The sequence below is a fragment of the Vigna unguiculata genome, chromosome 3 (genome assembly GCF_037176805.1).
Source record: "Vigna unguiculata cultivar grain cowpea cultivar isolate G323 ecotype 2 chromosome 3, ASM3717680v1, whole genome shotgun sequence".
NCBI lineage: Eukaryota > Viridiplantae > Streptophyta > Magnoliopsida > Fabales > Fabaceae > Vigna > Vigna unguiculata.
In genome coordinates, this window is record NC_140794.1 from 41,619,908 (window position 1) to 41,644,758 (window position 24,851).

The following is a 24,851-nucleotide window of genomic DNA, read 5'->3' on the forward strand; positions in this document are numbered from 1 at the left end:
TGCCCATTGGGTCAGTAAAATAATTGGTCCCAAGAGTCAGTTTGTTTCCCCATTCAAGCATAAAACCATCTTCAAAATCCCTAAACCCCTGCAATGTCAATATATGCGAGGAAACGACAATATGAGACATGCATGTAAGACAAATTAACAAATAATGCATCAATAATATTTCAAAGATCAATACAAACAAAATACAAGTACCGATCACAAAATAAAAGCTCGCAAAAAAGCTATATAACTATAATAACGCAAATCAACTGCAAAAGTAAAATACTACTTACATCACCCGGATACAGCAAGCATATGGAGTTTTGGAACAGATTTTTGAAGCTGTATTTACCCGAAAATGACATCTTCTCCCACACCCACACAGCGGACCAGAGAAGGCAAGAACTGTGACTGAACTGAGAATGAAACCAAACGAAAAGTCTAATGCTGTTCCTTCAAAAAAACTGAATAAAATATACGGTTCCGGAAACATCTGATAATAATTAATTACCTCCTTAAATTAGAATTATATTATTTACAACGAAAACAAAAAAGTTTTATTTATTTTTAATACTAATTAATGCAAAATTATGATATGAAGTTAAAATTTATCATCCATAATTATATTAGGTTCCTTAATATAATTTTAAAAAATAAGCAAAATGGAAAATATATGATAAGTTGAAATACACACATTAGTAATATTTACTTTTATTATACTTTACTAATTATTATTATTTATTTTTATTAATTAAAGATTACTACTTATTCGTTTTATAAGAGAATTATTATTTTTTGTGTCTAAATATTACTGATCTAAAATAACACATTTAAAAAGTGTAACAATTTTCATACTATTTATCATATAATGTTGTCTGTTATCTTAGAATCCAAATAAATATAAGAGTTAAAATATCTAAATTCCTATATAACCCAATTTAAATTACATATTTTAAAACATAACTACAAAAGTTAAATTCACTTTGACGTATAGAGTTCATATATATTACTTTTCCCAATTATAATATTCTGTAACGATATTTATGGGAAAAAAAATACCCATTACATAAAAAATTAACATTTTTTTCTATCAAAAATACAATATTAAAAGAAAAAAAACCACAAAACACCACCCGTGCGTACGCACGGGTATAGCACTAGTTTATTTTGAAAATAGAAATGACTTAATATTAAAATTTTGAAAATATTAATAACATGTGGTTCAATATTTACTCTTGAAACAAACTTATGTAAATGTCACGTAAAATATATTATTATTAATAATAACTTTTAAAATGTTATCTGTACTTATTTATATTAATATTAATATTCAAATTGGACTAGACAAAGACATCTATTTCAAATTTAAAAATTTCTCACACTTTAACCCCATCACAAATGCATTCCAACATACTTTTCCTTTTCTTATGTATTAATTGGATAACCAATCGTGTTTTTTGTTTTTCTTTCTCATTAATAATATTATATTCTTCATCTCTCATTTTCTAGTTTTCATGTTCATTGTATACCAAATTTTTATAAGTAAGTTCTTTTTTACTACTCTCTTCCTACACATTTTTTTCGTTTCTCATTTCCTAGTTTTCATGTTCATTGTATACCAACTTTATAAGTAAGTTCTTTTTTACTACTTTCTCTTTATACATTTTAAAGTTTGCACAAAAGATGAAGTATGATAAATGGTTCAATTACTTTCTTTAGAGGTTTTGACTGACTTTTGAAACTTTAATTCATAAAAGAATAATATTTTTTTTATTTTTACACAACCGTGACATATTTTTCATATTTCAAAAAAACTTAAACATTAATTTAAAATATAATTTTGAGAACATATACATAAGTGTATTATTACAAAGTGAAAATTATAAATTCTTAAAGTTTTAAAGATATAAAAATCACTAGCGATTTTAATTTCAATTTTTTTATATAACTAAGATACATATTGTCAAATTTGAAATTTCAAATATGATAATAAAATTTGAATTTGAAATTCAAAATCGTAAAAATTCATAAAAATATGATAATAAAGTTTTAATTTGAAATCTAAAGTAAAAAAAAAAATTAAACTTTACCAAATAAATAAAAAATATATCTAATTTGAAAGATAAATATGGTACTTATATTTATCCAAATTTATTATCTTACAAAAACTATTTATTTGGTATAAAATTATATTTAAAATCAAACATGAAAATAAATAAATAGTATATATATATATATATATATATATATATATATATATATATATATATATATATATATATATATATATATATATATATATAAAGAAAGAAAGAAAAACAGATAAGTTACCTCCTTTTATAATGATTTCAAAAAGAAGTAATGAATTTATTTTTAATTAACATTTAGATTTTCAATAATACAGGAAATTTAAAATTCAAAATGTGGTAACAAATTTTAAATTTTAAATTTAGAATAGTAAAAAATGGTAAAAATATGATATCAAAGTTTAGATTTAAAATTTAGCATCAAAAAAATTGTAAAACATTAAAAAATTTTTATTAAATTTTTAATTATTTTTGAACAACTTTCACGTATTTTTTGTCATTTCACAAAAGTTTAAATAGTAATTTAAAAAATAAGTTTTATAACATGGACATCGGTGTACTACAATTGGTATATTACAAAGCGAAAATTATAAATTTTTAAAACTTCTAAAAATATAAAAATCATTAATGATTTTAGTTTCAATATTTTTTTTTAAAATTAGGATCCATATCGTCAAATTTAAAATTTAAAATATATAGTAATAAAGTTTGAATTTAAATTTCTAAATTGTAAAAAACTATAAAAATATGAAAGCAAATTTAAATTTGAAATTCAAAATGTAAAAAAATTGTGAAAATATTGAAAATATATAGTTAAAAAATTTGAATTTAAATTCTAAATTGTAAAGAACTATAAAATATGGAAGCAAAGTTTAAATTTGAAATTCAAAATTCAAGAAAATTGTGAAAAAATGACTCCAATAGAGGAGTCTACAAAATGTCTAAGTCTAACCTTTGTATTTTTGCAGAATCTATTCTTTATATTTGTTTGCGTGATCTACATTTTATAGTTTTTGATTGTTTATTATTTATATTTTATTTGCATCGTTTAACATTTATACTTTTAAATAATCTACTATTTATATATATATATACAGTTTATATTATTTATAGTTTTATAACGTATATTCTTCACAATTTTTTATATCATTAACTTTTGTAGTTTTATAGGGTCTACTCAACCATTTTTATATTGTTCATCATTTTTTATTATTACGAAATCTACTATTACATTTTTCTAATTTTTTACTCAAAATTTAATTTAAAATTGAATTTGATTTTATTAATTTTAATTAACTCAATCTTAATATATTATTTAAAATAATTATATACAATACATTTTATTAAAAATACATATAAATAACTTAAATAATTTTTTGTCATAAAATCAATTAAAAGATCGTTATTGAATTTTATAAAATAAAATATATATCTTAAATTTAATTATACTTTTATAATTTTAAATTAATTTAATAAATATACTATAGTTTTTAATTTTAAAATTTTAGTGCCCGTGCGTTGCACGGTAGAAGAAGTACTAGTATCTTACACAGTCAAATCCGGAATCATAATTTAGATTTGAAAAACCTCATCTTTTGCAAAGAATTTTTCCTGTAGTTTCTTAATAAACTATAGAGTCCCTCTATGTTTTGCAGTCGTAGTGAGCGGTTGCCCTAGCAGGTATCTCTCTGAACAACATTTAAATTGATTTTTTAGAAGGCAATAAAGAGAGAGACTGAATCAATAAGGGTTTGTAGTTTTTTGTTCTGCTGTCTTGCTATCTTCTTTTCTGATAACTAAGGGTTAAGAATTACTTCATAAGCAAGAACCAAATGAATGATGTGTTTTCAGCTCTAAATTTTAATTATTTGACTGAGGTATGTTACAATAGAGAAAGATACCTCCTTTTCTCTATAGGAAATCGAGTTCTGCATCTCAACTAACCTTGGAGCTCAGACACCCTATACAAGTTACACCAGCCTCAAAGCTTCCTAGGACTTCAAAATAAGTACTTTGAAATCTTCTCACTATGCACTACTCATGTTTGATGTTATTTCTGCGTGTTTGTTTATGCATGACTAATTTTTCTTTGCTTTAAAAACAGTTCAGAAAACTGATGTGTGTTTCTAAATTGTATATAGCTGCCATAGTTTGAATTTGTGAAAACTTGCAGACAAATATGGCCAATGTAACCTTGGCAACACAAAATGCTGATTGACTACAGCATATTATGTTGTATTGACTTGTTCTCTGATTGAAATTCCATAGTGCTGACGTGCAAAAAACGATAGTTTTATTCATAAATGCTAACACTCGTATAATAATATCTCACGCTCTTGCATATGCCACAGCTACAAGGCTACCTATTATACTATTCTAGACCTCTTGCTAATTGCAGGGCCGGTATATTCTCACAATGATAAATCAGTATCACCCTAATGATGAAAATTTCCTATATAGTAGGATTTTTATAATATACATACTTTATCTAGCAGGCTAAGCATTTTAATTTATATCTGATCAACATAAATCGTGATCTGTCTGAATCCGATTGTTTGTGGGCTTCCCAATCTGTAGACAACCAATTGGTGGGAGTGTTGGAGTTTTCAATTCACCATAAGTCTGCCAGCAGAAGGGATCATATAGATGGTTTTGTTCTTGAATTGGTGTCAACTCAACAGAGGTTAAAGAAACATCTACACAAGGAAGGCTATCACTGCAGGCAAAGTGCACTGGCATAACTGTGTATGTCCCCTTTATCCTTTCATAGTTGATTCCAGCCAGAGAAACAGCCGATGTTTGGTTTTTGCAGTTTCTTTTATCGCAGTAGAATTGATCGATCACAATTGGGAATTGAACTTCAGAAACTTGTATATTTGAGAATAGTATTCCTTGTACAGAGCCCGACCCACCCTGCAGTGCAGATGTACATGTTAGTTTGTTAGAGATCATAATTTTCATCATGTTCTAGAGCTGGAAATGATGGCAGAATTTGGGTTGAGTGAGAACTTTGTGACATTTGATTGAATCATATTCAGCGTTGCTAAAAGAAACACAAGTGTTTGATCAACTGGATCGTAGGCTACAAGAAAAGACAATTTTCACTGCATCTTAGAGTAGCTATTAAGTTTGGTAATTTCTCATGTTACCTGAAAAATCATGTAAAATGCAGTTGAAGATTTAAAACGATTTCCTGTGTACTCATTTGTGCTCCCAGAACTAATTCAGTTAACAGATTATTGATTTCATTGTAATGACCATTCTTTAAAATGATAACCACTTCATGGTATAAAATGATTTTGGAGTCAAGTTTTCCGTTTGACTTAGAAACATATACTTTGCTTTGTGAGCTTAATCTTGGAAAATGCATTGCGTTTATTATATTTTACCTGCCATGTTTTGATTCTGACACCAGTCATTGTGTTGTGCATGTTGACATCTCTGACAGTAATGTTTGAAACACAGGCTCTGGTGTTATCCTTTCCTAGACTTCCAATGCTGATTCCATGCCCTGGTCCACAGTTGACATTGTGAACATAAACATTCGAGCATCCAGTTTGTATGGAAATACAGTCATCTCCTGCACAATAGTTGGAATTCAAATACAGTGAGCCAACTTGGACCATATATGTCAGTAAGTCTACATAGTTTGTTTTACTTTTATTTTTTGTCCATTTGCAATCATTCCCCAACCCACCCCAAAGTTTAGGTAACTTGTAATGGACCACTGGATATGCTAGCCTCAATTGTGTGTGGAGGACTGAAGAGGAATGTGAGGCAGAAGTTATAATTCCAATAAGACAAGAGTGATGGAAGAAATGAAAAAACAAAAGCTCTTATTTATGGAACTGAGTACTCTAAAGTTGGATGATGCAGTGTTGATTTTGCTGTTGACACGTGCCATGCAGCTTATGACTAGCAGGCATTGGTATTTTCCTTTTGTAGCTATGTGTCCAATCTGGTTGTGGATAGGATAAGATAATGCCACGCTCTTTTAAGAATCATAGAACATGCATATAAAAGTTATTTCAGTTTTCTTCTTTTTTGTCTTGAGTTTTCATTTTCACTTTAATTTTGTCCCTATCAACTACATTGTGCTCTTAATAAATTGTCAAATGAAAGGGAAATGTGGCACAAGTTGATGAAATTTTACCGCATGCCATAGTGCTGCCATATATCAGTACATCTTTGGAGTTCTGAAGGTGAATTCCATCTGTGTTAGGACTGTTCCCAGGGGATGATATGCTCACATTGTGGACCAGAACCCCATTGCAGTTGTCAAACTTGAGGTGGCATTGTGGGCTATTTAGAATTGTTATGCCTGTAACTGTTGGGTTAAAACTCCCATAGAAGCGTAGTGCCTGTGCAAAAAGAAATCACCTCCATTATATTCCAATAATAACTCCTAAACATGAATCAAATTGGTTCTGTGAAAGGTTTAAGATGGTCCTCACAGTTGGCTTGACAGATGGCATTTTTCCTCCCAGCTCACTTTGAATCTAGTACAATCACGCAGGTATAGAAGGCTCAGGTGAGTAACAAAATTGTAATGTAAGAAATTACAAAGCAAGAAATGTAAGAACAACACTAGCAAAACATTCTTCTTATAACACATTTCATTGTTATTTAAAATTTATAGAAAACTTCAAATTACCGGCAGTGGTGGACTTGGTACTGTCTGGTTTAAAGGGACTATGAGCTTTTCTTCATCATCTATGGGATCATCATATTGATGATCTTGCCACCACACAGAGCCCTTTCCATCAATAACACCATTTCCTTGAATGGTAATTCCCACCAACTTGGTAAATTCTAACCACTGTAGTAGTCCTCTGCCCCAGGCATTGGGGTTTGTTGGTGCAACAATGGTGCCATCAAGCTGACACATCATAACCAACCTTATTAGCATCACTTCAACTGAATTGTCGGTTGATACAGTATGCATAATAAACAGGGACAATCACGTGTAAAGGTAAATATGTGAAAATATAAAGAATAATAGGAAGAGGTAGTTTATTTTGTGGTGGTGGTGAAGACTTTGTCCTTGCTCACATAATTCTGTCTTTTATGCTAAACTTTTTAGCCATATTTTTCTATGATATGTACGATTTCTTGGCTAAAGCTCATAATTGCTAACTTAATTTTTATTTATTAGTTTACAAGTTGTATCAATTATTATGAATTTTCGAAAAATCAACTCTGTTAATTTGTCGAAACTGATTAGACAACTCTCCTGGAAATTACTCAATTTATTCTTCCTGAAAACGTAATGTTATTTGTAATTAATTTTCTTGAACTCTTTTAAATAAACTACATATACCTTCTTTATCATCATAGTCATATATTTTTGTTTAATTTTAACATTTTAACTACATTTACAACATACGAAAATGACAGGCATGTGTTCTGTCTATACCAGAATGACAGAAATGTTGATGTTATTTTCTGATGCCACATCACATTCGGCTCATGAACACACTAGTGGGGTATCATGTTTTTTTTTTTTTACTTTTTTTTTTTAGCATTTTAATTCCATTCCTTTTTTTTATTTTCCTGTTATTTTCTCTTTTTCTCTCTGTTCATTCCTGCTACTTTCACTCTATGTAGATATGTTACCTGGAAAACGATGTTGGGTTTACAGTATGGGCCCGAGAATGAAATGGGCCCCACAAAGAAGACGTAGTCTGGTGGAATCACCATGGTTGATGCCTCTACTTTGCAAGCTTCAGCCCAAGCCGCTTGAAATGCCTGCATTCAATTTCAATGTATAGTTGTTTCAATTACAGTACCAACTTCCACATAAAATAATGAGTATGATAAAAAAATATATTTCAACTACCAACTCAAGATAGCAATTTAATTAAAATGCACTAACATTATAAAAATATTATAACGCAGAACAATTTCTGATGGATTCATAATATTTTCTTAACTTCATTAATGTGTGTCGTTATTGAATTTTAACACTTCAAATAAAATTTAATAGTTTCAAAATTTAAATAAATTTTCTCTGGGTTAATAAAATCACTGTATTAAATAATGGGTGGAGTTGTGATCACTGGTGTGTGTTCTATAAACTAAAAATTGTTGTACAAAATGTGACTCAACTGTCGTAACGAGAATCATTTTTGAAGTAGGTCCCACCCATTTGGCTTGTTCTGGTGTCTTCACTTTTCTGTATTTTTCACTATATATTTTGCTCTAATTCTACGTCACTGTAAACTTTGTTTAATGGTATATTACTAACTGAAGAGTGAAGAAGAGCAACACCACAAACAGAAAAGACAGGGAAAACAATTTCCTGTGCTCCTCATGGCCTATTATTTTTACCAATTACCATGGACTTGTTTAGTTGGACCCAGATCATTTCAAGTTAGAAAAAGGAAAATTCTCACATAAACCGTAACCAAAGCCTTGTTAAATGGGGAATGTTTTAAATTGAAATTTATAACCTTAACTTTGAAGATTTATGTAATTGCTGCATTATTAGTAATTGGGCCACTTCACTTTTTACAGACATTTGTAATTACATGAGCATAACTGTGAGCACAAAAGTAGTTTTGAATAACATAGTATTTTAGAAAATTTTAACCACAAACCACCTAAACTGTATCCCCCTTGGCCACTACCCCCTTTTCCAGTAAATTTCATCATAACTATGCCTGTTCCCTGAATTGTACAAGGAACATTGAATTCTATGATAACTGAAAATTCTGAGTCTTACATGTTAACTAGTTAGCAGAAGTTAGATTAAGAGGTTGAAAGAGTTACCTTTGTGTCATCAGTTTTTCCATCTCCCTTGGCACCAAAATCTAGCACATTGAAGGTGGTGGAGGAAGAATGGCCTCCGTTGTAAGGTTTTGGTGGGGGAGTTGTGGGGGTATCTTCATTTGATGGTGGTGGATATGGTGGTGAGGGAATGGTTTTATGAGGTGGAGTCTTTGGTAATGTTGGGGTGGCTTTATGTGATGATGGAGGCTTTGGTTTTGATCCTCCACCATGGTTTTTGTTGTGACCATTTCCATAACTTTTTGCTTTTTTCTTATACAAAGCAGGTGATGCATCATCCCTGGTGCTATGCCTCCAGTGCTTGCCTCTTCTTGCAATGCAGGCTTCAAAATTGGAAGACCAAATGAGAAATACAATGAGAAACAGGTATGTGAAACCTCTGAAACTCAAAGGACTCATGTTGGTAACTTCTGGTGAAATGTGAATAGAAATTCAGCAGAGAGAGGGGTGAGAGAGCAACACAGAGAGATGAGAGAGGTTCTTTGTGTTGTTGCCAAAAAAACAAGTGACGGCTCTGTTTATATAAGGAGAAGAGTTGAAGGCTAATAATAATTGTGCAGGCAAAAACAAGTGTATTAAAATATTCTTCAAAATGCCAGGCATTTATGATTTCATTCTCAATTCTTCTTCTTTTTATCTTTCATTAATTAGTTTGTTTTCCTTTTTGTGAATTTTGGTTAGAATTTGTTTATTGGAGCTGCTATTCTCTTGCCACATACACAACAATGTCATTGCATGTGACCATACAAAGCGACAGTTAAGGGGACTGGTGTTGTTTTTTAACCATGACTTGTGCATGCCCTTCATTATTACCCTATTGGAGGAACTCTCAGCCCAAATCTACCTGCTCTATCTGTCAAACTTTCCTAGCTTAACCTCATCACAGTACCATTATTGTGACTAGATTAAATCCAAAATTACAAAAGTGAACACAAACAAAGATATTCCTCAGCATGTTTCAGCATCACAGAATGACACTAGGTAACAAGACAAGTTAAAGGTAGATGAGAGAGCTTCACACACCAGCCAAAGATAAAGTTCACAACTTGATGTGGATTCTATTTACCACCCTCGTCATTTTTTCTCATTTAACTTGTTTGATTCTTCCTCCACCCAAATTTTGCCTTAATTTTTAAACATGTATCATTGTTAATTTCATAAAACAAGATTTTGTGGAAATCCAAACCAAAAAACACCACGTGAATGGGTCTATAAGGTGTCAATGGCACACAAATTGTCACAGGTCTTTTATGATCACGTGCAACCTTCACGGGCCAAGAGTTCTGTCACTTTGTCTTGTTAAGCCATGAGCCACAGCTATGTGGTCAGAAAAACCCTCCAATTAAGCATTTTGTGTTCCTCTTTTCCTTATTTAACCGAAAGGGAAAAAAATTGGTGCTGAAGCACAAGAGATTGAGGGAAGTGAAGTTAACGAATAAAAAAAAAAAGGAAGCAAGGTATTGTACCAGCAAGGATGGATTTGTGTGAAACCATCCTTCACGCCCACTGATTTGCAGCATTTTTTTCATGTTTATGCAACACAACATTTTCTGTACACACACATGAATAACAACAAAAGAAAAAGTACGATATCATGCTCCTCCTGCACGAATTTCTGTGCGTGAGGTTCTCATATCTGTTGAGGCCCCCAAAACAGAAAAAAGTGAAATATATTGCATAGAAAAAGGTTCACTAAAATCAGACAAGTGAACAAGAAAATTCACTTTCATTAGATCATATGTCAAAATCCCAATGTGAGTGGGGGTCACATTAGTTTAATGTATCAATTACTGAACCTAATTCAGAGTTGGATCTCGTAATCAATTTTCATTCATTTCTTTTCACTGTTGCTCAATTTAAGGAACTACACCACCAAAGTTTCTCTTTCTCCTTCTCTTTCACACCCTCCACCATGTGTACGTCTTCTGCATAATGAGTTTTCCGCTCTGCAAACAATTACCATTTCTTCATTTACATGCATATATTGAATTTTAGTTTGTACGCTGTGACTGTTGCAAAGATAATTCAGGATCAATTTCGCTTTACATAGCCATCAAGAGTCACATATGCACAGAAATTTTCTTCTGCATATCCTTAACTGGGTGGAAGGGAAAATTCTGATTAATGTAAACTATACAAGTCACGTGAAGTGAGATTGAAGTAAAGTACTGAAAATGCTAGGCAACAAGTGCCACTGAAATATTATGTTACTGTAGTCATATTATTAATTAACATTCAACCACATCTGGGGTAAAATTGTTCAAGTTATTTGATAAATTAAAAATTACATTTGGATCAAAATTAGATTATAAAATATATATGTTCTTTTTCTTTTGGGTGACAATGATGGGCACGAGGTGCATTGGACTATCATATGCAATCATCAAACATCAAATATGGGTTTCTGTTATTTACATGTGTTTGCTTCATTCCCTGTGAGTTTCTTTGTACAGTAAACTGGCAGTGACACATTTACACAAATACCACCGCTTCATAGTGTCACTCAATAGTGTTTATCTGTAATTTCATTGACTTTTTTTCTATTCTTTTGCTTCCAACCATTTCTTTATCCTCACATGACCATTAATCTTCTTATAATGGTTCATCAATCAGTTTCACTGTTGAATATATGATAAACAGAGATTAAATTTTTATGTGTTGTTACAAATCAGTCTTGGTTTCTTTTTGAAGTAATTATTATAAAATGAATGATCTTATTATACATGAAAATTTATCTGACAAAACGACAACGCAGAACAACTTACATGGGGAATAAATTCTACAAATAATATGATCCCAAAAATTAGAGGTATAAGATATAAGCAAAGAAAATTTAGGTACATTTCTCCTTTTTGACAACTCACAATGAACTTGAGTTCAACCACATTATAATATTCAACCATTACCAACTATGGTACCTTTCTTACCTGTATGTTACTCTGTTTTTCACATTCGTGACAAATTTTTGCTGCTTTCGAAAATGTGCATTATACATAGTAAAATTCGAAACTTTCAACTGTTTATTTTTTATTTTATCCGCAAAAATATATTACTTTCTTACTAATACCCAAAATGCACAATTTGATTGTGCCCACGTATGCAATTGTAACATGTTTCCTAAACATGAGGACATGGTAAGAGAACAGAGACGGTTAATTATATAAAATACAATTGGTTCAATAAATAAACATACTTAATATTTTTTTTCAATGTATTAATTACTTAAACGTAGTAAAGTGCATAAGTTTTCTATATGTGAATCTACTTCAAACTTTTCATTTGTTCATTAATAAATGTTATCTTACAAAAACATATGAGAAGCTGGATCTGTACTTATAAAACATTTATGCGTAAAATACATAATTGATAAAAAACGTATAAGTTAACACATTCATTCTTTTAGGAATTAATTTGGATATTTACTAAATAAATCATTTTATTAATGTAAAACATTAAGAATTTTATAATTTATTTATAAAATATGAAAAATTACCTTTATTATTTTTTAATCTTATATCTTCTTATTATAATCTTTTATAGATCTAGTTAAATATATCTATCATTTACTAACTAATTTATCTATATTAACATAAAAAATTGTTCCACAATATATAATCTATTATAACAAATATTTACAAAACAGGGCCCAACCCCAGACATCGACATAGTTATGTCTATAGAGAGGGCAGGTGGGATATAAAGATATATTGTTTTATTATCTCATACATGTTCTAAGTGACAATTATTATTAATTGGGTTAATTTTGATTTTTACTTTGTATTATCTTGGAAGATGAGAGAGTGGGGAAGAAGGAGTACCACACAAGATTCTTAGCCGTCTTTTGTGAGATGTGTGCTCGTGAACTATAAAGTCTTCTCGTGAACTTCATCTTCACGCACACAACCATGATTAGCTTTGCTTCTCATCCATTATTTGTGAATATATTTCAACGACCAACTATGTATGTGATAAACAATTTCATGCTTCCAACTGTGGCCATCCCTTTATCAATCATATAATATGGCCCAAACAAAATACTACTTCTATTCCTTCCTATATGACCTTCCACCAACCTCTTACATACTCATATGCCTACAAACTATTTTCTTTTTATTTGTCAAATATGTACCTATTTTATTAATATTATTACTTCCATATTATTTAGATCAAATGTTTCTAAATGAATTTAACTCTATAAGATAATTTGATACTCCACAAATTAAGTTTAACGAAATAAATATATTTTGAATTATGGTTCAATTAAATTAGAAAAACAAATTTACTTTAAATAAATTTGTTGGGCCTAATTTTAGGCTTCAAATGACTCTGACTTAATAATCAAACTTTAAATCATTCATATACATTAAATATACTTATCTCAAGTCGATGTAAGATATTCAACACAACCTTCTCACGGTATAGGTTTAGACATTAATGGATAGTCCAATTGCAACCCGATAACGAATGACACCGACAAAGATATCATCTTAAAAAGTGACAAATTCCACTCAACTTTACAAAATTAAAATCGGCTAGTAACATGAGATTTGCACTCACTTATATCTCGTAAATATGTTTTATCTCTAGTCGATATAAGATCTCCATAATTTGTCTCATACTGGGACATATACATCTCTAGCATGAGACTAAACTAAACATTAATGAGTGGTCTAATGACGACCCAATAAAAAGTGACATGATAGATTCACAAACAACAAATCTGACTAGAATAGACCTCATATGATTCTGATACCATATTAAAAAATGAACTTTAAACCTAATTTGAGGATTGCACTCACTTATATATTATAAATTTATGTTATTTTTGGTTAATGTGAAATCTCCAATAAATTGTGAGTTAAATGAATTATATTCGATTAATTTTTTAAGCGGAATGAGTTCAAGTTAAAGGCCATTATTCATTTTTTTATAAAAGTTTTGAATCATTTTCTTAGTCTAACATTTTTTTCAACTACAATAAATAAAATGTGGGTCGAGTAACTCACTTTATATTACAATAAAATATAAAATAAGTTGAGAACTAAATATATTAATGTAAGTCAAATTATCTAAGTGATAACTTAGAATGGGTTACAAAATTTCAAATTTATCATAAAATAAATAAGATTAATTAATTTTTTTAACTTTATTTGTTATGAACCAATTGTGTGTGTAAGGCACAAATTGTATCTTAATTGATACAAACTATACTTTAATTAATTTATTTGATGGTTAATATATATATATATATATATATATATATATATATATTAAAATAAATAATACTTCAATAGAGTAAGACACCAACAAAAGAATGGAAAATTTAATTTAAATATGTAAAAGTTATAATATTGTTAACTTTGGCGAGATGATTTCATTGTTAAGGTGTACTTTCAAGGCTAATTTAATATATATTAGTGATTATTTTGCTATTAAATTATAATATTTATAAATTAATTCATAATTTTTTTTTATATATTTAAGTACTAACTCAAACTTTTTTTTATTAGCTAAATTATCATTCCATCACACATTCAATAGTTAAATTAATAATTCATTCACATAATTTTAGGAATATTAAGCTAACAAACTATGACTTTATTAAATTCGTTAAAATACTTAGAAATTGCTACATGCAGCCTTTCACGATAACAAAATAATATACTATTTATTTAATTAAGTTTTAAGCTTTAATAAATTTGAATATTTTTAGTTACAATTTTATTAAAAAAAATTATATGTTAAGTGTTTATAATTTTTATATTCTTTTCTTGAGTTTTCATAATTTACTTTTATCATTAATTGGTTGACGTGACATGTTAAGAAATAATTCTTTTAATATTTTAGTTAATGTAAGACGAATATGATGATTTCTATTGTTTTTAATGTAGTGGAAAAAGAGTTACTTGATTACAGAGATAACATACATAATAGGATAATATTACACTCGTATCACACATTTAAATAATAAAAAATTAATTGAAAAATACTCCAATTTTAAGTACTAAATAAATTAAAATTGAGAAATACTCAAATTTACCAAACAGATTTTAAAATTAATCATGTCATATTAACAACACTCATAAGTGCTATTAAATATTTTAATTGTTTAAAAATATTTTAAAAAGTTATAACTTAATTTTGTTAAATGTTGTTGAAATTTAGTACAACTTGTTCGTATCCTTCTAACAAAAATATGTCCTTTAATTGAATATAATATAATACACACATATTAAAAATAAAGTTTTTGTCTCTTATTGTTTCCCTGGATACAAATTTGTTTAATTATGCATCTGAGTATAGATTAATATTCATTAAATACTGTGCAACTCGTTAATGGTAGGGCCACGTTGTCGTTTTCTATCCTAAATAATGCACAATAATTTTTAATGAAGAAAATTAGAAGGTAAAAGATAGTATACATATACATCCACCAACTTTTTGTTTTTAATTTTGGTGGCTAATCCAAAGACATAATTTCGAGACGGAAAAGACTTATAATGTGACAAATTGGGTGGCTTTAATCATAAATTTATTGTTTTACCATAAAATTTCCTTTCTTTAATGTTTTTCTAAGGTAGTAATCTAATTAATCTTGTTGGACTTAGAAAAAAAAAACTTTTTTTACTCTGTATTAAAATTTATATTTTTATTATAATAATGAATAATTAAAAATGGTATTAAATTAATAAAAAAAATAAAATTATTAATAATTAATGATAATCTCACTCTTTTGATTTAGTATACACAATTTGATTTTCCATTTTTTTTCTTTTCCAATTTTCTCAATTTTCACCACCCTACCTCACTCATTTGGGATTCTCAAGAATTAATGTTAAAAACAAGGTTCAAATTTGATTAACTAAAAACAAAAGTTAGCAAGCATTGCATTTCCATTGATCTTGGGATGCACGAGAGTGTGGTTGGTTAAAAAAGCATATATACATAGATGTGGAAAGTCCATACATGATATCATTCTTCTTAAGATGAAGATGCCATAATGGTTTTTTTCAAAAGGACACCCAAGGAATTGGTTCATTATAACAACAATTCGATTCCTCATTCCCAAAACAATGAATGCAAAAGTTTGTGTAATATGTGCTACACTTGAGCTACTTCCTTTTCTAGCTTTTGCTTCACGGATCTTTCTAGAATTTCAAGACTAACTAAATCGTTTTGGTTTTCGAAAAATCAGATATGATTTCACTTTATTAATTGAGCAATGCCGAAGGCAATCCTAGTTGAAATTTTAAGAAGGAAAATAATTTTGATAACTTTTTCTTTTAAAATTGTTTAAATATTATTATCTATCGTAAAAAAAAATTGTCAAAATATTATTTTCCTTTTAAAAACTCTACCGAAAACCTGAACTTAGTTGAAATTACCCTATTGGTGTTGGTGTTGATGGTACAGTTTGTGGTGCATGTGAGTTTTTAGTTGGAAGAAAGTGTGGTTTGTCCATGTGAATGATGTTCAAAATATTGATTAAAGAAATAAAGAAAAACTAGAGACAAAAGTGTTTTGTCCCCATCGGTTTGTTTGTATCCCAATAGGCCTTGGTGTTGATCATCGAATACAAAAACCTATTTTAGCAATATATATTCACGGATCACTTTGAGCCCCAAAAGCTTTTTTTGCTTTCTCAATAATTTCAAAGAGCGAAATCTAATCTCTTAATTCTTGGCCTGTAACATGACCCTTATCCCACGGCTCAAAATGTCACACTCTCACACTCACACAATAACTTCATTCTGGCTATCATTACTCTGCATTATGCACATCCATGTGCCCTTTTAGTTTTTGCTTCCGTGGAATGTTCATCGTGTCACTTTAGATCAGAGCTTCCATAATAAGTAAACTATGACACCAAATATGTTCTAGAACGTTTTGAAGAAGAACCTGCACAACAACAATGGCTTCTTTTAATAACAAAACTTTTTAACAAAAAACATGGTATCATTGTTTAATCAAAACAACATTGATTTTTGTCCTGTTCAACAACATTTCTTACATAATAATCATGGATACGACACTTACTACTACCATACCAGTTGAAATTGTTGTGTTTTCAATTGTTTAAAACCATACCTACATCACTGATTTAAACCTTATTATATAATGTGCTGTGCTTATAGAACAAAAAAGTAGGGGACCATGAGTTTTAGACTCTTAGTGTGATATACTAATAATAACCAAAAATCTGTGTTAAAAAAGAGAAAACAAGTTGGTAACATTTTTCATTGTTTGCTTATATGGGGGAATTAATCAGTAGTCTATGTTCAAATATTCGGAACCTAAAGAATTTAGATTTATACTTTGCATTTTTGAGTTTCTTCATTTTTGGTATCTGAATTATTATAAATAGGACGATGGTAGTTTGACACCTGACACTAATACTATCATTTGACAACTCATATAAATTAATTTTTATCTAAATAATAAGTTGGCGTTAAATAATAGTTATTTGGGAATAGTAGTGTCAAAATAACTTTTTCTTTATAAATAAATGTTGTATGTAGCATCAATTGTCATATAAAGGAAGTAAAATAGGTCAGGTTACAATCAAATTATAATACTTAAAATGTTACACTTTTAAATTAAAAGAATTACGTCTTGATTAATAGTTATAATTTTTTGTTTAACGATAAATATTCAATCGTAACAATAAGGTGATCCAAAAGGCAGAGAGAAATTCCCTCCTAAGGTATTGTGAAAAAGTAAATAGCATCGATCTGATAGATAACAGATACACAAAACAAGAGCCTTAAATTTTGACATGGAATATTGAGTTTTTGTCTGTGCAGGCATATCTATAGAATGTGATCCTAAGTGAAGATGGTGAGATCTGAAATTGATGAGCGTGTAGTTGAAAAGGCATGTGGCAGGGACCATCACGGACATTTCAGGCCTCATCAGTCTATTGCTTTTAGGTTTCTGCTGCTCAGTTATGAGTTCAAAACTAAGCCACAAAACAAACTTTTTGTTGGGAAACTGAGAAACCAAGAGCAGGCTTTTAAAGCCTAAGATAACTGCGGGTATACATATGTCAGAAAATGGGTGCAGTATGGACAAAATGATGAGAAATTTAAATTATTTTCTGAGACCGATTTCTCATTTCACAAACCTCCAATTCGTGATCCCACCCGTCAAAATAGAAGTCATGTGTCGCGAACCTGTTATCAAAATTTCTGATATCACAATGAAGAAAGCGAAAATCGTAATTTTATTTACACAGAAGTCTAATATACAATTTTTTTTAAAAATTTTATCTCGCAAGGACCGCAACTTAAGCGCTCTCTTTTAACCTAACAAAATCTCTCTCCATTTAGATTAAGTAGTAAGATCAAATGAGTTTGATTAGATTAAACTTCTTTTAGACATAAAGTTGAGAACCTAACCCAATAATATAAGGCCAAACTTAGAATTGATATGGTGTATTGGTAATTTTGATTTTATTGCTCAAGTTAGTAATTTTATAAAGATCAAATCAGCTATCCGATTATGAAGGTGGTTCTAATATCTATAGATGCGAGTAGAGATGATCAGAATATTTGTGTCCGCAAATAATTACTATTCGTCTGTATTTATTATTTACGGATAACAGTTATTTTAATATCGTTTATAAACGAATTAGATGTAGTTATCATACTACTCTTGCATGTAGATATGTATACATGTTATTCACAAAAAATTAAAATTAAAATTTAATATATATTTTATTAGGTTAAAGTTAATTTATATTTAATTTAATTTAATTTATATTTTATATTTTTATATTTTTATAATTTTATTTAAAAAAATTATAATATATACTTTTTTTTAAATATTGTAGGTATGCAAATATCCACATGTACCTGTAAATTTTTTAAAAATTTATAGACATTTTTTAAACGAATATTTAATGAATAAACAAATAAATAACAAATAAATTTTATTTTGTATGGATTAGATAACAGATAGACACTATCAATAACCGATCCGAACGTCGGCAACCACGAAAGTAATTTATATTAAGTAATGTCATCTTCGTTTGGAATGTGTACTAGCTTGGCCTAGAATCTTCGGTTATGGGTGAACTTTTTGTTTCCTAGGCCATATAATGTGACAAAAAGTAGAACTAATGCATTGTTGATGTTTCCTAGGTACATTATGTACTCGCTTTGTGATGTTTGCACTACTTAAAAGCACTATTAAATTACTCTAAATAATTTAAGGCATCTTCAATTCGGGCCAAGTTTCTTCAAATGAACTAATGCATTGTTGATGTTATCTAAATGGCGATAATATTATTCAGCATATAGACTAAGGATTTGTTTGGAAAACTTCTTTATATTACTTGTTTATAGGAGGGAAATGCAAGTGGGAAAATGAAATGTTTTTTTTCAAAAGCTAATATTAGTACATATGCACAAGTTAATTGATAGAAATTTGCTCATAGTTTTCTTTTTCTAATTTTTTATTTTTATTAATTTTAACTTGTTGTGAAACTTAGTTTAGCTTCTTAATAAAGTCTTTGTTTTTTTTTCTCTCTCTAAAACAGTGTTCATAAAAAGTTTTGTGCAAATAACTTGTGATTTTGGTTCACAAAAGTTGAGTATTTTGAAGTGTATATCTTTTATAGATAATTTCTTGATAGAATATTTTTCTAAGTAAGAATCTATTAACAACTCAAGGTAGTTGTAGGAAGTGATATCGTGCAATTTCTAATTTAAACATGTTATTTGTTTTGTGAGTATCATATTTTTTTTTTACTACAACCGATCATTTTGCTTTAATTATTATCATTGTAGTACAAATATAATTTGGATATACCACACACACACACATATATATATATATATATATATATATATAGTTGCATGATGGTAATCAGTTATTTAGAAACACTTAAAATTACCAATAAACTTGACAGAAATAATTAGAAGTAGAGTTGTCAATCAAAAGCTTATAGGTTAACCCTGACCTATCTTTCATTAAGTTCTTTTTTAGGGGGTATTCAAATGAGGCGACCAAAAAAAGTTCCAACCCCCAAAACTTCTTCTTAAGTGGGTTAGGACTAAAAGCTAATGTGGGTTTGACTCCACTAAAATATTTTAACTAACTCTTTAAAACAAAACTTTGAGTCTGAGTCAAAGATCGAAGCTAGTCGTCTTGGGCCGACTTAGGTCAAAAGTCGAGACAAGTCGGCCTAGGCCGAAAGTCAAGATGGGTCGACCTAGGCTGACATTTAAGACAGGCCAACCTGGGTTGACGATGGAAACAGGATGGGTCAAGTTGAATGTCCCAAGCCAAAGGCAGAGATTGGTAGGCCTAGGTGAACCGTTGAGACGAGCCAGCCCGACCTTACGATTGGGATGGGTCGGCCCGGTCAGATAGTCGAGATAAGAAGGTCGGGCAAACTGTTGAGACATTCTGGCTTGGGCTAACAGTCGAGAGAAACAAGACAGGCTCGACCGATGATCCAAACGGGTCAGGCCTAAGTCGACAGTCGAGAAGGGCTAGGCCAACGAGACGGACCGGGCCCAACAGATGGTCGAGATAGGTCTAGTCGGACCGACAAAGTCGATCAATTATCCAAACAGGTCGGGCTGACGATCAAGACAAGCTAACCCAAGTCGATGGTCGAGACGAGTCAAAAATCGATACAAGTATGCCCATGTCGACGATCGAGAAGGGCATAAGCAGGACAACGACCTCGACATGACGGGCTTGACCGATGATCTAGATGGGCCTAGAGATGGCAAATAAACCCGTCCCCGTGGGTATTGCCCGAACCCGTCCCCGTTTTGACGGGGAATCCCCGCATTGACTGGGTATGGGTATGGGTATGGGGAATCCCCGACTTTTTCAGTTGGGTATGGGGATGGGTATGGAGATATACATATACCCGCCATAATACCCGTCCCCGTCATATCTCTATTCTCGTTTAAATTATTAAAATATTCACAATTAATCAACTCACCCCTATATATATATATATATATATATATATATATATATATATATATATATATATTCTATTTTTTATTTCTTTTAATTATTTCATTTGTCATGAACCTCATTCTCATCTCCAATATATTTTTTATCTTATCATAACCTTTATGTAATTATGTTAAAATGATGTATGTTAATAAAAAAAAATTATGCCTCACATTTGAATATTTATATTACTTTTAATATTTTTATTTATTATAAATTTTCCTTTCACATGAGAATGTTTATACTCTCAATTTAAGGTAATATAAAAAAAATTCTTTACTTATTATTATTATTAATTTTTGTTTAATTTGAAGAACTCTTTTGTTTCATTAAAATAATTATCGTTATTTTTCAACCATTAGGTATATATGTTGATATTTGAAAAGTTTTCTTAGTTCTCTAAGATATTTTTCGTCTTATCATACCTTAGCTATACATTTGATTTCCTTTGTGTGATTTTTTTCGATAGTCTCTCAAATTATTTCTAAAACACACATTTGTTAGTTTTTTAATATTTTTATTTATTGTTTTTATTTTCATCATGTAGAATAATATTTCGTTATATTCTATCTAATTATTTTTTATTTTATAACTCATTATTAATCATAATGTAATTTTTTCACTTTAAATTCTATTTGAAGTGGTTAAAATTATATATATATATATATATATATATATATATATATATAATGATATTTAGGAATAATATATGATAATTCACTACAAGAAAAACATGAAATGGTGACTGATTTAGTCAGTAACCCATATCAGTCACTATTTTTCGTCGTTGGTGGTAGTAGTTGATTTATTATCTGAATCAATGACTAAATTAGTGACCGATTCAATGATCGAAACGGTACTTGATTTAGTGACCAATTTAATTACTAATTTATTTGTAATTTAATGACAAATTTTTTGGTCACTAATGATATTTCTATTTAATTTTAACCACTTCAAACATAATTTAATAATTAGTTCTCTAAGGTATTTTTCATTTTATCATACCTTAATTATACATTTGATTTCTCTTGTGCGATTTCTTTCGATAGTCTCTCAAATTATTTCTAAAACACACATTTGTTAGTTTTTTAATATTTTTATTTATTGTTTATTTTCATCATGTAGAATAATATTTCGATATATTCTATCTAATTATTTGTTATTTTATAACTCACTATTAATCATACTGTAATTTTTTCCACTTTAATTGTATAAATAACTTTTATTTACTACAATATAAAAATTTAATGTAATTTCTATGAATATTTTTTGTCACTATCCAACATATAATGAAGTTCACAAGATACAAAATCTATGTCAAAATTTTATTATTATGTTTATTATTTGTTCTTTGTGTCATTTTGATCAAGTGATGTATTATAACTTTTATTAGTGTATAAAAAAAAGATTCATTATAATTTAAAAAATTGAAGTAAACAAACATTTAAAATATATTTTAATTTGAATATTTGTTTTCCTTTTATTATTATGTTTATTATTTGTTCTTTGTGTCATTTTGATCAAGTGATATATTATAACTTTTATTAGTGTATAAAAAATAGATTCATTAGAATTTAAAAAATTGAAGTAAACAAACATTTAAAATATATTTTAATTTGAATATTTGTTTTCCTTTTATATTTTTTTGAAATATTTTTTAATTTTATCAACTAAGTCCATCAATGTTGTAGTTTGCAAATTTAATAAATGTTTTGGTTCACATGAAATTTTATTTGGTATTCTAATATAAAATGTAAACAATTATAATTTATTTTAAGGTATTTGACATCGATGAAAATCCTCCTAATATTGAATATTTCATAATATTATGTTTTCTTTACCGTAATTTTTTTTCTTTTATAATATTGAAGTAGTTAGAACGCGGGTACGGATATGGGTACGAGATTATACCCGTTACCCGGTGGGGATGGGGATGGGAAAAAAGTTTGATACCCGTTGGGTTTGGGTATGGGGATGGGGATGAGTTTTTTATGCGGGGATGGGTATGGGATAGCGAAACTCGTCCCCGCCCCGCCCCGTTGCCATCCCTAGATGGGCCAGACTAGATTAAGGGTTTATTAACCGTCGAGACAAGCAACTCAGGACAACGGTCGAAACAAGTTGTTTTGGGCCAACATTTGAGACTCGTCAGCTTGGACCGATGGTCAAGACGGTTCTGCTCGGGCCAATGGTTGAGACAAGCAAGACAAGTCAGGTCAGACAATTGGTTGAGATGGGCCGGCATGGACTAACAATCGAGACGGGCCAACTCAGGTTGGTGGTCGAGATAGGTTAGGCTGACTGAGAGTCCCTTTCCAAATTGATACTAAGTTTGTTATTTGTATAAATGTTATACTGATATTTTTAAAATTGAATTTTTAACATATTATATTATTATTATTTTTATTTTTTTAATTATATAATAAAAATTATTTTCTAAATTATTTTCATTTTAAATTTTCATATTTTTAAGTGAGACAAATATTTATTCTACATTTTATTCTATTTTATATTCAACATTACTTTGTTTTTTTATCATATTATTATTATATTTATCAAATAAATTTAAGTTTCATTTAAAAAAGAGTAAGTATTTAAAATTAATATATTATTAATCCATTTTTTATATGATTAAAACTAATTTAAATAGAACCCAATAATATCATTAGAGTTGGTTTAAAAATAATTCTAAAAATATTTAGTTAATTTTAATATATATTATAACATCTATATAAATAATAAATTTGGCCATTATTAAAATATAGACAACTATGTTCTATTTTATAGAAATGAGACTAAATTGAATCACACAGACATATAAGAGGAATGAATTAAAAGAAGAGAATGACACATGACATTAACATATCACACTGTCCTATCGTGTGACATTGATAGTGTCACGTGTCATACCACGTGACCTGACATGTGAAAAAACAAAACATTTACAAAAATAAAAAAGAGTTAAAAAAGGTTGAAAAGATTAAAATAATTGAATTGACACATGACATGTCATTAATGTCATTTGTAATTTTTTTAGGAAAGGACCTAATTGAATCAATTTTTCAAAAATTTAAACTTAGTTGAAACAAAAAAAAAAAAAAACTAAGTGGGGACTAGGGATGACAACCGATAAGATTAGGCACGGATAATGCTTACTCATTGCTCGACCCGCAACACAAAAATTTTAATATGTTACTCGCCATATACCATTTTAAAACATACTGTGGATTTTTTAAATTTGCGAGTATTCGTGGATATCCATGAATATTAAAAAAAAAGACATTTTATAATAAAATCTAAATAAAATTACAAAAAATTATGAAATATAATGTAAAATAAATTAAATAAAATTTTAATTTTAATTAAATTTAACCTAATAAAGTAAAAATCAGATTTAAATTTTATTTAATAAAATATAAATTAAGTTTTAATTTTAATTTTTTTGGACGATGGATACTTCTTGGTACATGTAATATGATATCTGCACCTTACTCGTTTATAAACAAATATTAAAATACTTGCTATCCACTATTCTCGAATAATAAATATTTGTGGATACCAATTATCTTCTACCATGAATTTTATCTGTGAATCTTCGTGGATATAAGTAGTTTTATCATCTCAGATAAAAATCAACTTGAAGTTTTTCAATTAAATTTACAACCAAATAAGTAATGAAGCCGATATATTATGTTAATCGTTTATACAAACCGATGCAAAATCTGACTTAAAATAAAATTACATTAATTTTATGGTCCAACATACTAAATGCAAATAATGTTGTAAATTGATATAAAATCTTCCTCACATGTTACACAATTGCTATCATATTTTTATTTACAACAATTGTGGTTAAATGAATTTTATTTGTCGATGAAAAATAGTCATTTTACACTACTTTATACTAAATAATTTTAATTTACTTCATATAAACTAATAAATCATTTTAAATAAACACAATCATAAAATTAAATTTTAACCTTTGCTTGTATATACACAAAGTTAATT

At 28.9% G+C, this 24,851-nt stretch overlaps 1 protein-coding gene and 1 long non-coding RNA gene across 2 annotated transcripts; one reads left to right on the forward strand and one right to left on the reverse strand.

Moving 5' to 3' along the window:
* Positions 1-4,346: 4,346 nt before the first annotated feature.
* Positions 4,347-9,263, reverse strand: LOC114178776 (Pectin lyase-like superfamily protein). The gene is made up of 7 exons (XM_028064866.2): positions 8,847-9,263; positions 7,692-7,823; positions 6,730-6,954; positions 6,530-6,574; positions 6,229-6,436; positions 5,465-5,655; positions 4,347-4,988 (listed from the first exon to the last, which is right to left on the reverse strand). The coding sequence occupies exons 1-7, from the start codon at positions 9,261-9,263 to the stop codon at positions 4,596-4,598; spliced, it is 1,611 nt and encodes a 536-aa protein (XP_027920667.2). The 3' UTR covers positions 4,347-4,595.
* Positions 5,570-7,917, forward strand: LOC114178777 (uncharacterized). Its single transcript, XR_003603378.2, has 3 exons — positions 5,570-5,709; positions 7,473-7,561; positions 7,683-7,917. It is a non-coding gene; the product is annotated as an uncharacterized LOC114178777 (long non-coding RNA).
* Positions 9,264-24,851: the final 15,588 nt, after the last annotated feature.

Excerpts from the sequence above, each read along its gene's own strand:
- LOC114178776 (XM_028064866.2), bottom strand. The coding sequence starts at position 9,263 with ATGAGTCCTTTGAGTTTCAGAGGTTTCACATACCTGTTTCTCATTGTA. Across the intron at positions 6,955-7,691 it reads AACCCAACATCGTTTTCCAG|CTTGATGGCACCATTGTTGC; the intron begins GTAACATATCTA and ends ATGATGTGTCAG. Across the intron at positions 5,656-6,228 it reads TGGCAGCACTATGGCATGCG|GAGATGACTGTATTTCCATA; the intron begins GTAAAATTTCAT and ends ACTATTGTGCAG.